The 15,390-nt window shown below is 34.2% G+C and overlaps 1 protein-coding gene across 1 annotated transcript in view; it reads right to left on the bottom strand.

Annotated features, from left to right (window-relative positions):
- Positions 1 to 15,390, bottom strand: part of LOC124414841 (hemicentin-2-like) — a 167,139-nt gene that overhangs the window by 58,336 nt on the left and 93,413 nt on the right. The window contains exon 3 of the mRNA XM_046895935.1: positions 14,950 to 15,047. Coding sequence (XP_046751891.1) covers positions 14,950 to 15,025 — 76 coding nt within the window. The 5' untranslated portion in view covers positions 15,026 to 15,047. The remainder of the gene's footprint in view (positions 1 to 14,949; positions 15,048 to 15,390) is intronic.

Below are 15,390 nucleotides of genomic sequence, written 5' to 3'. Positions count from 1 at the left end.
ATTCAAGCTCAAGTTGAAACCTTTCGCGTTATGAGCTGTGCAATTACTCGAGTCAATTGTTACCGGGTAATTCATATTTAATAAAAAATTTTGGCTGGTTAATTTTATAACTTGTTATTTAAAAAAATTTCAGGGGGTCCACTTTGCCTCCAAATTTTTTTAGGTGCAACATATTTTAAGGTGCCCACTTTGCCCCAATCTTTCCCAAAATATGATTTGGTGAAATCCTAGGTGATTAGAGATGATATTATTTATTTTATAATAAACATATGAATATTCTTTGATCTTTGACAAATATATTCGTTGAATTTTCTTAATTACTTAATTACCCTGGATTTCGACAGAATATTTCATATAATGTTAGGTTCAATGGAGATACGATATTTTATTTGTGAAGGAAGTTGTGAATTTTTACTATTGTAAGAGAAATCACTAATTTTTTTTTTATAATCGGAATATAAGATTACACGAATACGTATTTCATTGTTTAAGAAAATGGTTGAGACTGTTTTGTTTATTGAGTTCAATTCTACGGAGAATCGGATGTTCATTAGTATCTGTTTGTTCGTTTGTTTCAACGTTTCATCCAACTTGACTCTTTTTTTTTTTTTTCTATTTTTTTATTTTTATTTTTATTCATCGCCAAGATCTGAAGAAAAATCAATACAGCGTCGAGCTTTTCTTGCAGAGCAAATTACGTTTCATTGTACAAGTAGTGGTTGTTGTAAATTATACATCGCAAAGACGAGATTTCATCTCACAGCGAGCGAGTCTGCGAATGAAAAAGGATGAAAGTAGAAAAAAAGAAAAAGAAGAAGAAGAAACGGTGTGACGAAAACGAAGTCAAAGAGATTAACCGGAAATCGGCTACTGGAGCCGGGATACGGTACGTGACCAAAGTTGAATGGCTTGCGCGCTTTTGGTGCCATGCCGGTGAGTTTCTTCCACCTCTTGTGGCCAACCGAAGAGCCTGAGGGACCTGGAGCTTGCAGACGCCGAGACACTCCAGACCGAACAGCCGCAACCTCTCGAGTCTTTGCCGGTCTTCGGAGACTCTGTATACACCTATAATACACTGCTTTTATATTACAGTGTATACATATTTCATCCCTCTTTTGTTTCCACGGGGACAATGCTGATGATGGTGGTGGTGGTGGTGGTTGTCCGAGGTGAACAACTTCCGAGGTCTTTACCTGAGGCCGCATGGATGTGGAAAGTTCGGCGTCACGCGAAGGAGATTTCGACGACGACACAAGGTGAAGCGGAAAATGGAATGAAAAGTTGGCAGAGCAAAAGGATCCACGACGAGGAGGGACTTGAGGGTTGATCCTTTATGCTCAGATCCGAGGACCTTGTATTACGACGACGACGCCTTTCTTATTTAGAAATATCGTGTGTAAGACCTGACTTGGAAAATTAAGGAGAAAGTTTCAGGCGATTTTTATGAAAAAGTTATGTAGAATGTGGACGGAACGATGCTACGTGACGGATCGTTTCTTTGGGATTCGAGGATCTATGGATATATATAAAATTATCGAAATGTAGATGGAATTACTCGTTTTTACTATCCTTCAAGCCTACGCATCACTGAAATGACTCAGGTGACGATAGATTCATTTTATATTTAATTTCGAATGTAGATTTGCAGAAATAATTGAGTTTCATGCAATAATTGGATCGCAAAAGAAGAAACTGTAGGCTTTGATAATTGACGTCGCGTCGGTAATTGACCGACCGAGCAAGCGTCAATCAAATATACGAGATCCGTCGGTAATACAGGGACTGAAACGAAAAAAATCAAAAATGTATAGAAAAATTACGTATATTTTTTTTAATGTTTTAAAACCAATTTAAAGAAAATAATAAGATTTTTGTTTGGAAAAGCTGAAAAAGTCAGGGAATTTCGTGATGGATATTTAGTGGACATTCTAATTATGGGTTATCATGGTCCGAATCGTTTCAGTGATGCTTAGGCTTAGAGGATAATTGAAATGAGTAACACACACACACACACAAAAAACTAATTCTTTCTAGATTTCGATGATTTTCACAACTTTGTTAGATTCTATTACGCATAAATCATCGGATTCCAAAGGAACGATTCACTACAAAGCATTGTTTTAGAGACGTAGGGGAGGGTGGCACACGTCTTGCCCCATAAAATTTTCATTTTTTCTCTCCAGTTTTGGTAAAATTTCGCTGAATTTGTTCAAAGTAAAAACAAAAATAAATTAATTTCTCGTCAAAATGGATTGAAAGTTCCTCTCAACGGATCAGAATCGTCGTCGTCGTCGCCTATGGGGGCCACCTTTTCTAATTCTTCTTCTTCTTCTTCTTTTTCTTTTTTCACCCCTATTTCACATGCGTATTACGGACACCATCCCGCACGTTTATCGATGTCTTCCACGTGGCGAGCTCTTACCGATTGTGCCATCGTGTCAAGGGTCATCGGATTGAATCTACCCACGTTTTCTATTCACCAAGGACATCTGACATCTACTCCTTCTCTGTTATAAGGATCTCGGTCCTTTTTCTCCATTCTTTTCCTTTTTTTTCCCCCATCTCTTCTCTTCTCTTCTCTTCTCTCCTCTTCGCTTCTTTTCTTTTCTTTTCTTTTCTTATCTTCCATTCCCGTTATACGTGTCCTACGTATTCGCGCGTGGGATTCTCGTTGCAAAAAGAAAAACCGACTTATACGACAGAGATTTGGATTTTCTCTCTTGGCAATGCTCAGAGACACAGCGCCTTTATATTCTCTTTCTGTTTCTTCTTATCTTATCTCATCTATCTACCGTAGAGTCAATTAAATGTTTTACCATTTGCGAACCAAGCCTTGTCACTCGCTTCTGTTCTTCTCGTATTTTTTATTCTTCACTCCCTCTACCTTCCCTAGTTATAATTCAAAAACCCGGATCTGTAGATTACGAAGATTCCGATGAAAGAAAAGAGCGTCTAGCCAGTAATGAAATATTTTTTGCAACGTATACTTTTTCTCCAATGAAAAAAAGTGTTCGACGTAACCGTAACTTTAATCTTAAATTTTTTTTTTTTAACCCTTTTATTTCTTTCACTTGTTTGTTTCTTTTTTTTTAAATTTCTCCTTTTCATACATCTCTGCTTCTTTATTACCCGAATTTAATACCGTAATTACTTTTTCGCGTGGAAAAAAATTCAACGCAACGACGGATGTAGAGTTATGATATCTATGTATTTCCATAAGGTTGTGTTAAAATTTATTCAACGGCAAACGATACACGATCGCCTTGCATGATATTTTTCTCTTTGCTATACTTTGTTAAACGTATATTGCGGCGTTGTTATCAATTCACGTTTGACAGGTAATTAACCCCCCCCCCCCCCCCCCCCCCCCCTCCAGTGCCCCGCTGATGAGACTGAATTCGGTATAACAATCGATGAAATTTTGAACACTAGGTTCTGCATGATAAAAGTTTATCAATTTGTAAAAATTGGTGCGAAACAATTGTAGGATACGAACGGTCGTGATTTTTTTTTTTAATGTGTTTTTTTTTTTTTTTTTTTTTTCTTGTCTTTGTTTAATCGTAAAACAATTTTACTCGAGGATAAATTTTCATTCGGGATTAGTTTTTTTTTTATCCCCTCTAGGGTCTTTTTACGATAAATTCTATCATTTTTATACCGTTTTGAAAACGAAAAAAAAGAATAACAAGCGAATCGTTTACGTCTCGAAGAAAAAGACTAGTTATTGAAGAATTATTATAAAAATCATTCGACCATGAGCATTCCGTATGTGTACAAAAAGCGTAGTTTAATCTTTGGAATGAACTGATGAACGAATGAATGATTTAGAATAATTGATATTTACAATTTTATTCATACAATTGATTATACACCTCTGATTTATTTATTTTTTGATAAGCAACAAAAAAAAAAAAAAAAAAAAAAAAAAAAAAAAAAAAAAAAAAAAAAAAAAAAACTATTAAGGGGGGAGTGTTTTGTGTCATTCACTGGATTTTCGAGAATTTTTGCAGATTTTTAAAAATGGGCATTCGCAATCGACTTCAAATATTTATGAAAAATAGACGGTTTGATAAAAAAAAATTTGAAAAAAAAATTCAGGTCACGTTTTTTACGAGTAGAATGATAGAAAGGAACATGAAATGATTTTGAGATGATCGGAGCCTAACACTAGTCGAGTTCGCGTGGAATGCTCCATATATATATATATATGTATATATAAATATATTTTGTATGTATGCATAAGGTACCGACGTGCAATTCTCGCAGCTCATCCTTATGCGCCGAATATCCTTTTGCCGTCTTTCCCAAGTATCCCAGGGGAAATTCAAAGCTCCTGTACGTACCTACGCTGCGTTACGTCGTGTTGCGTTCTACGTCGCGTCGCGGCGTCGTTCCTCGAGGCAAATGGTCCGTATAAGGAAGGACGTTACGATTATCAAAGCTTTTGTCTTGGGCAGACCGGGACGAAGGACATGCTTTTTAATTAAATAATTACGATGAAAACAGGATACGAGTATGTCCGCAGACGGACAGTAATTATACAAATATATATATATATTTTTTGTATAATATTGTATGTATATATATATAGTATATATATGTATGTACGTTAATGATTTATAAACATATATATGCTCCTAAAAAGAAGGAGGGTGGGGGGTGGCGGGTGCGAATAACAAGTTATACGAAATGAAGTATATATAATAGAATCTATATTTGCCGATTAATTTATTACACCGAAGTTGGAATTAGGTATATATATATATATATATATATATGTATATTAGGGTGGCGCAAAAAAACCGACTATTTTTTTTTTTTTTTGAGTCTCGTGTGACAAAATGTTAGTTTTTGATGTTTTAAGAGGACAGCTCCAAAGGACAGCTAAAAAAAAAATTTTTAAGAGGTCGCTCCAAATTTTTTAAAATGTCAAAAATCGTCAAGAAATTAAATTAAAAAAATTATATTTTCAGTATTTTGTTTGATTTTTAATTCACGTCGTGGTGTATTGTTATCGATTCTTTCCTTACTAAATTGAAGAAAAAAAATTTACGATATTTCAATACGAATATTAAAAGATCGCTCGAAAAGATCTGAAGAAATGCACCAAAAAATTGAAAAAAATTTTTTTTTGTCTATAAAATTATACCGTGAAGAGAAAAAAAATTAAAAAAAAAAAATTCGATTTTTGATGATTTCTGACGTTTTGAAAAATTTGGAGCGACCTTTTAAAATTTTTTTTTTGAACTGTCCTTTGGAGTGGGCTCTTAAAACATCAAAAACTAACATTTTGTCACACGAGACTCGAAAAAAAAAAAAAAAACAGTCGGTTTTTCCTACTATATAGCAAGAAACGACGAATATCGTATTTCGCGGTCTGGATCCACCTCCCAGGTTCGCGAAGTTTTATTGTAAAAAGTTGATAATAATTATCGGTTTGAATGAAAATAATCTAAAACTTGTCAAATTTCACGCGCGAAAATTTTCCATATCCCGTTCGATTTGTACTTTCGACTCTATCGGACAATAAATCGATTTTCAATGTCTCATATACCGACAAACATAGAATAATTTTTCTTTTCCTTGCATTACTTTCTCTAAGTAAGAGATTATGTTTTTCACCAGTTCATAATATAGTTTGTTCGAGGAAAGACAGAAAAGAAAAAAACAAAAAACGAAAAAATAATCAACGATTTTCACTTTTCCCGGAAGTTTTTTTTTTTTTTTTTCTCTCTTTCTTCTCTTCAGTTCGTCGTTTCGTTTGTTTGTTTGTTTTTTTTTTTTTTTTCTCTTATATAATTTTTGTTTCGAAACTTTTTCATTTGCCTATTATACCAAGTCTTGGATTTTTCACTCTGTCGATTTTCTTCTGTGATCATCGCGGAAAAGTTTGTCGGCAAAAACCGACGACTATTCTTTACAGCTTTTCACGGCGATGAAAAGTGAAAAACTGTTTCTTCTTCTTCTGGTTTTTTTTTTTTTTTTTTTTTTTTTCACCACAGAAAAAGGGCTTGGACATTTATTATACGAATTGCAAGGTAACGTGGATGGATTAACTTTGAGATAACAGGGATTCTGGCTACCCATAGATGTATGTGTACCTATGGGTGAACGGGATAGAGGATGGAGTATTTTCTTTTCTTTCTCTTTTTCCTCCCCCTTCTGCACGATATTTTGCTTTTTACCCTCATTCCTCTATCTCTCTCTCTCTCTCTTTCTCTTTTCTTTCTTTTTTGCTTCACCATCCGAAACCGGCGTTTCCTCTAATTCATTACAGGAACCGTTGGTTCCCGGTCCAAACCACCACCACCACCACCAACACACCAACTACCTACCACCCAACCCCTAAGCTCTTCGTGCGTCTGGCGTATAGTTGACAAGTTTATCAGGGTGGCTTATGAGTTTTTTTTAGTAGCGGTGCGGCGTCGCGCAAGGAGTGACGCGGAACGGAGAGGAGCGGAGAGGAGAGGAGAGGAGAGGAGAGGAGAGGAGAAGGAGAGGAGAGAAGGCCGAGGAAGGACCAGTAATACCCGTAGAGCCGCGAAGACGGACCCTGCAGGGACGCACTTAAGATGAAATCTCTGATTTATATTTTACCTACGTACACACTTACATCTAGATACGCACATACGCACGCATTATGTACTTACATCGTATCGCGTGGAGTTTATAGACCGCGTGTACATGAAATGTAGGTACACATATATAATATAGGTATATATGGGGTATTCCACGCTTAACTCGACCAGTGTTTAACCTCGATCAACTCAAAATCATTTCATGTTTTTTTTTTTTGTTTTTTTTTCTCTCTGACATTCTACTCGGTACAAAAACGTGACCTTAATTTTTTTTTTCTCACCGAACCGTTTGTTTTTTATTAATATTTTAAGTCGATTGCGAATGGCCATTCTTAAGAATCTGAAAAAATGCTTAAAAATCTGGTGAACGACACAAAACATCCCTCGTTAAGGAAAACGCGCGCCGTTTTTGTTTCGCATATTTTTTTTATCACTTGATTCGAAATTAAAAAATTTTTAAACTGAAAATTATCTTTACGAAATTGATTGGCAAATCATCGGGGTGGTTAAACCAAATACTTACAAGCAAATTCACCCGTATTTGACGCTTTTTGATTTGGGGGGGGGGGGGGGGGGGGGGGGTGTTTTGTGTCACTCGACAGATTTTTGAGAATTTTTTTTTAGACTTATAAAAATGGGCATTCGCAATCGACTTCGAATATTTATAAAAAAAATATACGGTTCAATAAACGAAGTTGAAAAAAATTCAGATCGCATTTTTAACCGAGTAGAACGTTAGGAAAATAAACATAAAATGATTTTGATATCGTCGGGGTTCAACATTCGTCGAATTGGCGTGGAATATCCCATATATATATATACCTACGTATACAGACACACACCTTATCTCCGATGAGTCCAAGTCTATGGCAGCGTTGTAATCGTAAAAGTAGACGGACGAAACAGAAGACGACGCTGTATCGGGTGGTGGTTTTTTCCTCCCTCGCCATTTTTTTTTTTTGTTTTTTTTTTCTTACCCCGCTTTTTTTCATCTTACTTTACTTTATTTATTGTTATTATTTTTATTTTGTTTTCTCGTTTCCTTCCACCCTCGACCTCCGTGAACGTACGACACACGAGTGCTAGTGCTAGTGCTATACTTATAACGTAGGATTTTTTTTTCTCTCGCTCCGGTCTGCTCGTATCGTTTCAAACCCCCCTTTTTATCCCCATATATGTACGTATGTATGTATACATATAAAACCGTGTATTACTATATACATGCCTACTTTTTATCCAATCGTAAAGCTTAAGCGCGGGAAATCGAACGGAAAATGTCAATGCGAAATATTAACTTTTCACGTTCCACGACTTACGTACGTATCGTTAGGTGTGTGTTTGTGTGTGTGTGTGTGTATATATATATATACAAAGTTTGTATAACGTATGATAGGCATACACACGTGTAATCGCGTTTAGAGAGTTATTTTTTTTTATTTTTATTTTTTTTTCACCATCGCTTGCTTCGTTATTTTTCTTTCTTTCTTTTTTTTTTTTATCTACTTCTACTTCGAACACTTCCGGAGATTATTTTTATTTATTTATTTGTTTTTGGTTGTTTTTTTTTCCCCTGGAAATCGTCAGGTATCATTCATACTGTTCACAGAATTCGTATACGTGCAAATATTGTATATACATATATGGTAGACGAGAACATGTCATATATCGTGATGATGATTTTCATCGTGTTTGAATGAAATTGGAATTGGAAAATTTTTTAACATCTTTTTGAACTCAATGCGCGATGTATGTGTTTGTTCGATATTCACAATTATTTACGACGTATCGTAGATCGAATGCTTATTTATTTGAATATTTTTCTAAGCGAATTAGTTGAAAGAGAAAAAAAAAATGTCGGTATTCGGAAAATTCTGAACGTAACTGCAGCAGTTGTAACGAAAGAAGATCGACAAAAAAACAAAAAAAAAAAAAAAAACAAACACACACACACGCACACACACTTGTCGCCAGTAATTTTAATTGTTCAATTGTTAATTCGGAAAAAATTTTATTGACGTTAAAAAATATCGTCGCAATAACAAGAATAAAATCGATACTTGTAATGTTTTCAGAATAATTTTTCATTCCAAGAATTATATTCATCCGTGATCGACTATCTTTGTGTTGATTTTCGTTATGCGTAAACAAAAAATTTTTCCATCGTTATCATTATTATTATTATTATTATTATTATTATTGTTGTTGTTGTTGTTGTTGTTGTTGTTGTACCCTGTATCTGCACGGATAGACGAGTTTGGGAAATTGGTGAAACAAAAATTTCCGACTTGCTATATAAGGCGAGTGGTGACCCCATACCCACCCTCGAGGGGGTTGAGAATAATATGTTTGGATATAAAAGGAGAGGATAATAAATTCCGCGTTTCTCCTCTACCGCTCTGTGCGACCGGCGATCCTCTCATCTACTTTCGCCCTCCGGCGAGTTTCGGGGTTCAGAAGCGTGTTGACCAACAGTTTTCGGTGCAAAACTTTTACCAGCTTTTGTATCTTATACCTTGTATATATATATATATATATATATATATATATATACGTGTATGTACATTAGATACGGTGACCGAGGGTTTGTATATACATATATATATGTATACACGTCAGGGTGGTTAAAAAATGGAAAAGTTTCTCTTTTTGAATAAAAAAAGATATAACAATAATGATAATAATTTTTTTTATCGAACTTTTTGTCAAAAAAGAGAAAAAAAATCGGTCGTTTTTAGATGACTTTTGATGATAACTGTGTAATATATATATATATATATATATATATGCTTATTTGCAGGGGTTTTGGAAAACTTGAAGAATCAGCTTTTGTGTATAAATTTGAAAAATATCAAACAGTTTATAGACAAGTATTCGAAATTTTAAAGAAAAGTTAAGGTTTGCTCCGTGTTTAATGAGAATTCGGAATAGATATCAAAACGGCGGCCTGTTTAACTTGTGATAAAGAGCTTACATTTTTTGGGAGGATCTGTTTTTTTGTAAGATACCAAAGCTTGAAGGAGTAGGAGTGAAGAAAAGGTGAAAATAAAAAAAAATTAAAAATTAAAAAAAAAAAAACAACGAAAACGCATTTTAAACCACCCTTGGCATTCCACCTCACCATCGACCCACGTCTGACCCACTTATCATCGGCGATTTCATTTATTTTTAAGCATGGCGTAGAGTTTACGAAGAAATCATCTTTTACTGAGTTTCTTTCTTTTTTTGTTTTTCACTGCTCCCAACAAAAAAACAAAAAAAAAAAAAAAAAAAAAAAAACGGGAGAATACAATTTTTGAACCATAATCGTAATCGTTTGCGACTTCAAATTTTTTTTTCTCATGAATTCTTTGGTGAAAAATGAATATTTTGAGGGCAAGATGAAAGTGGGCAAGCTTTTGCCTTACAATTGAATATAATTTTTAAAAACATAAATTTTTATTTTATACGTTTTTTCACACTTTTCAATAACTCGTTTCGCCTACTTTAGCTTTTGAACGGGATGCCCAAAAGTGAGAAAAATCGAATTAAACACGAATCTGTATGTTTCAAATTTATATTGAATTCGAGTTTTTTGAATTTTTTCTTTCTTTCTTTCTTTCTTTTTTTTTTTTTTGGAACTTATCAATAACTCGTCTCACCTGTAACTTTTAAACAAAAATCTTCTAAGCCGACTTCCGTCTTGGTCTCAAAATTTCTCTAAACATTTCAAACAAAGAACTCATGAAAAAAATAAGTCAAAGGAAATCGATCAGGACTATTCATTCGAAGACTGTGTTTTCATGGTTTTTGGCGCATTGAAAATCAAACCTGTGATCCAAAAAAAAAAAAACTTCTTCTCAAATCAAATCCCAACAGTCGTTACGGAAACGGGGAAAAAAACAAAAGAAAAATAAGACACGCTATGGAAAATTTTGATACTTTGCATATTTTTCAAAACAAATTAGAAAACTCTTTTTACGTTTGAAAAAAAAAAAAAAAAAAAAAAAAAATAATACTCCTCGATTTCACTTGGAATGCTCCCTATACGTATGCACATGGTACGAACACGTAGGCGGATGGTCGGCAGCTCACGAACATACGTCGTTTGTTCCTAGGACGCATGCACGGCTTTATGTGTACCAAAAATGAATGGATCCTAACGCGGTTTCGAATTGATTAACCACCCTCTGACCCGTGCGACCCGCAGTCATAAATATTTCCATTTAAAGGTAGTCCGCTGTGCTCTACCTGCAGCCCATGTGTCACCTACCTATATGGTCTATGCATGTACGAATTCATGTGGACCCATATTCCCACACCTATACGTGCATACGTATATATGTTTTAACTCTCCTTGTATAATTTATTAACTTCAAACTTGCATCGGTCACCTGAATAATTCACGATTTATGTGTATATATAGATATATGTATTATATGTATATATTGCTTCCATTAAACCAAATATACGTGTATATATATATATATATTAGGGTGGCGCAAAAAAATCGACTATTTTTTTTTTTTCTTATGAGTCTCGTGTGATAAAATGTTAGTTTTTGATGTTTTAAGAGGCCACTCCAAAGGACAGCTCGATAAAAAAATTTTAAGAGGTCGCTCCAAATTTTGTTAAAATGTCAAAAATCGCCAAAAAATTAAGATTAAAAAATGATATTTTCAGTATTTCGTTTGATTTTTAATTCACATCGTGGTGTATTGTTATCGATTCTTTCTTACTAAATTAAAGAAGAAAAATTAATGAAATTTTAATATGAATAATAAAAGATCGCTCGAAAAGATCTAGAGAAATGCACCAAAAAATTGAGAAAAAAATTATGAGCGACCTTTCAAAATTCAAATTTTGAACTGAAACTTTCGGAAACTTAATTTTTTTTTTTGTCTATAAAATTATACCGTAACGAGGGAAAAAAAAATCGATTTTTGACGATTTCTGACGTTTTAAAAAATGTGGAGCGACCTCTTAAAAAATTTTTTTTGAACTGTCCTTTGGAGTGGGCTCTTAAAACATCAAAAACTAACATTTTGTCACACGAGACTTGAAAAAAAAAAAATTGTCGGTTTTTTTGCGCCACCCTAATATATATATATATATACATTTCAGAGTTTCGCAGGGTTCAAGTGAAAATTCGTACTACCCTTATAACTCCTGTATAATTTTTTTATCTGTAATGTCAAATTTCTCATATCAATTTTATCAACTTGCGACCGTTACTGATTTTCTACGCTCGGAATCTTTGAATGAAAGAGAAAGAGAGAAAGGAACAGTTGGTTTTCGACGATTAGATGTAGAACGAGAAAAAAATTTTTGCTACCCGGTTATCTCCCGTTTTTTCTTTTTTACTTATTCATTTTTTTATGTGTTTGTTCGTCTGTTTTATTTCCCCCACCAGCTTACCCTCTGATTCTTGGGACAAGTCACGTTAGCTTGTACGGATATGGGTGAAAAGAAATGGGTAAGACATGTCGGTAGAGAGAACCGTATTGTAAATTTATTTTTCCTTTTTTTTTTTTTTTTTTTTTTTCGTACCCTCGGATTACGAGAAATTCGATCTTTCAACCATATAGTTGTGTATGGGATGGAAAAATCTCATATCCTATGCAGAATACCTAAAGCTGGGACGAAGGATGTGGGATACACAAGAGATGAAGGGAGAGAAAAATTTGAAAGCTCCGAACTTATTTTTACGACAGCGCAAGTTCTCTGCTGGGTGACTCGGAACATTTCTTGTCGGTATCGCGCGAGATCGTTTTCTTTATTTTACCTTCTTTTTTTTTCCTTTGGTTTTTGTTTTTTTTTGCTTTTTTGCTTTTTTGCTTTTTCCTTTACCTTCACGTGGAAAAAATTTAAAATTCATCGAAAGTAACATTCGCTCGGTCGTGTGCGAATGACACGTTACAAAAATCATGTGCTTCGCATTATTTATTTTACAGTGGAAATATTCATAATAATAATAATGATAATAATAATTGATGTAACCGGCGAAGGGTTAGAGTTTTATTTATTTATTTTTTTGACATTTCATGATTTTTCTAAATTTTTTTTTTTCTGTATTGAATTTATATTATTCCTCTCGGGTTTGAAACGTGATTGGGGAAAAATTTTTTTTTGTCATTTTGTCTTGTTAATCTTGTTGAAAGTTTGATTTTTTTAAACAGCATTTTTGACATCTCGAATTGGTCCTGCAACTTCCAAAGCTATTCTGAATAAGATCGCACCCGACTTTTTTTTAATGACTTTGAAATGACTTGAAATTTTCCGATTCCGATCACCCAAAATTCAAAGATCAAAAAATCGTTGACCATCTAGTCCTGTTTTCAAATAGATTTTCAATCATTCCGAGGGCAGTTGATCGGTGATAAATATGAGCCAATTTCGAAAGTCTTAAAAAATCATCGAGTGGATCATAGATTAGAAACAGCCTCTCCTCAGCTTCTCATACCCATTCGTTTCAGGCTGCTCGTAACTCTTTCAACGACGCTGTTACATTCCTTGTATAATTTTCACTCCGCAATACTGTCGGCAAAAATTTCGCGGGTAAAAAAACACACACACACACACACACACACACGATCATCAATATTATCCACCCTTGTCGTTTTTTTTGTCAAATCACGCTACCACGCTTGTCATCATCATCATTATTATTACTATTATTACGATTATTGTTGTTGTTGTATTTTTTGGCCTTCGTTTTTTTTCCGTTTGTTTCTATCCTCCCTTTTCCTCATCCCCTAGTCTTTAACCGCTTTTCGCAACCCCTAAAAACCACCTACCAAACGCTAAACGATCCGGAAATTCACCGCATACACGTGTATATATGTATATATATATATATATATATATATGTAATATAAATATACATACACCATCAACAGATTTCTGTCTTAATATGCGGTATAAATGTGCGTGATGACGTAGAATTGCGTGGCTATATATTCACCTGCGTCGAATGATCGAGGGGGAGCACCAGAGAGATTTACGTCCCCTGCATACGCCTACACCTTATACACCCGGATTCCGGATATACGTATATATACATATATATATATATGTATGTATGTATTTGTATGTATAATACGACTCTGGGTAATTCTCTGCGGTCTGAGTATAATGCGTGCGATGTGAGTTGAATGTGCGATTTTCACCACCTTCCTCCAAAGGTACGGGGAAGATTTTTTTTTCTCTATTCACTTACCACCTAGTCGTGATTTTCCATTTTTGTTTGATTTCTTTTCTTACATTGTGCCTAATATATACATATATATATATATATATATATATATATATATATATATATATTTTTTTTTTTTCTTTGAGTCTCGTGTGACAAAATGTTAGTTTTTGATGTTTTAAAAGCCTACTCCAAATGGCAGCTTCAGAAAATTTTTAAGAGGTCGCTCCACATTTTTTAAAACGTCAGAAATCGTCGAAAATCGATTTTTTTATTTTTTTAATTTTTCTCGTTACGGTATAATTTTATAGACAAAAAGAAAATTAAGTTTCCGAAAGTTTCGGTTCAAAATTTGAATTTTGAAAGGTCGCTCATAATTTTTTTTCAAATTTTTCGGTGCACTTCTTTAGATCTTTTCGAGCGACCTTTTAATATTCGTATTAAAATTTCATAATTTCTTTTCTTTAATTTAATAAGAAAGAATCGATAACAATACACCACGACATGAATTAAAAATCAAACAAAACACTGGAAATATAATTTTTTCAATTTAATTTTTTTTACGATCTTTGACATTTTAATAAATTTGGAGCGACCTCTTAAAATTTTTTTTTTTGAGCTGTCCTTTGGAGCGGGCTCTTCAATATAAGGCCATATATAAGGTTTACAGCATCGCAACTGCTGGAAGAGATTGAATGACGCTTTGACACTCTGGATATTACGAACGATTATTCGTCTTTTTGGATAACAACAGTATCTCAAGAGAGACAGTGACAGTGAGTGAGAGACGAGGGGATGAAAATCTCTCATTGTCAAATACGATTCAAACAGCTATACAGCAGGCTTGAAATTAAATGATTCTCATTTCCTCGAGGGGAATGAGTTACAATTGCTTTGCGATATATACGCGTGTGAAACTCGATGCCTTATATTGTGCAGTAGGTATGAGAAATAATGGAATTTTTGGAAATTAATATTTCGATTGGCGAGGTGGTAACGGCGAGGGGGGAGAGGGGGGGGGGGGTGCACGGAACGATCTAATTGAAATTTTGTGTGTGCGTGTGTGTGTGTGTTTTGTATTTTTGACGATCGACGTTTGATTTCGTTTCATTTCTATGTTGTATGTACTTTTGTTGTGTTTCTTCTTTTTTTTTTTTTTTTTAACCTCCTCTTCGCGTCTTTTTTCATTCTAGCTCTTACCTTTGTCGAGCGAAGTGGCGAGCAGAATCGTCGGCAGGAATAAAAAGACCATGTACCACGAGAGACGGTCCTGCATCCTCGGTGCGTTCCGAATCCACCTGAAAAAAAAAACAACAATAAAGAAAGATTCTTTGAAGTTCTTTTTTTTTTTTACACCCCACTTTCATATTGATTTTATACTTTTTCTCTCTCTCTGTCTCTGTCATATTCTCTCTCGCTCACGCGATTTTTTTTTTTTTTTTCTAATCACGAATCTGGTAAAAAAACCCAAAAATAAAAATCATGACATCAATGTTACGAAATTTCACCAAACAGAGGAAAAGTTTCCACGAAATTTTCGATCGAGAAAATATGTTCCACGAAAATGGGATAAAGAAAAAAAAAAAAAAAAAAAAAACATTTCTTCCATCGCTGTGCTACAATTGAACAAAATTCTCATTC

This window comes from Diprion similis, chromosome 14 (genome assembly GCF_021155765.1).
Source record: "Diprion similis isolate iyDipSimi1 chromosome 14, iyDipSimi1.1, whole genome shotgun sequence".
NCBI lineage: Eukaryota > Metazoa > Arthropoda > Insecta > Hymenoptera > Diprionidae > Diprion > Diprion similis.
The sequence above is the reverse complement of the archived record's forward strand: the minus strand, read 5'-3'. Positions and strand labels throughout refer to the sequence as shown.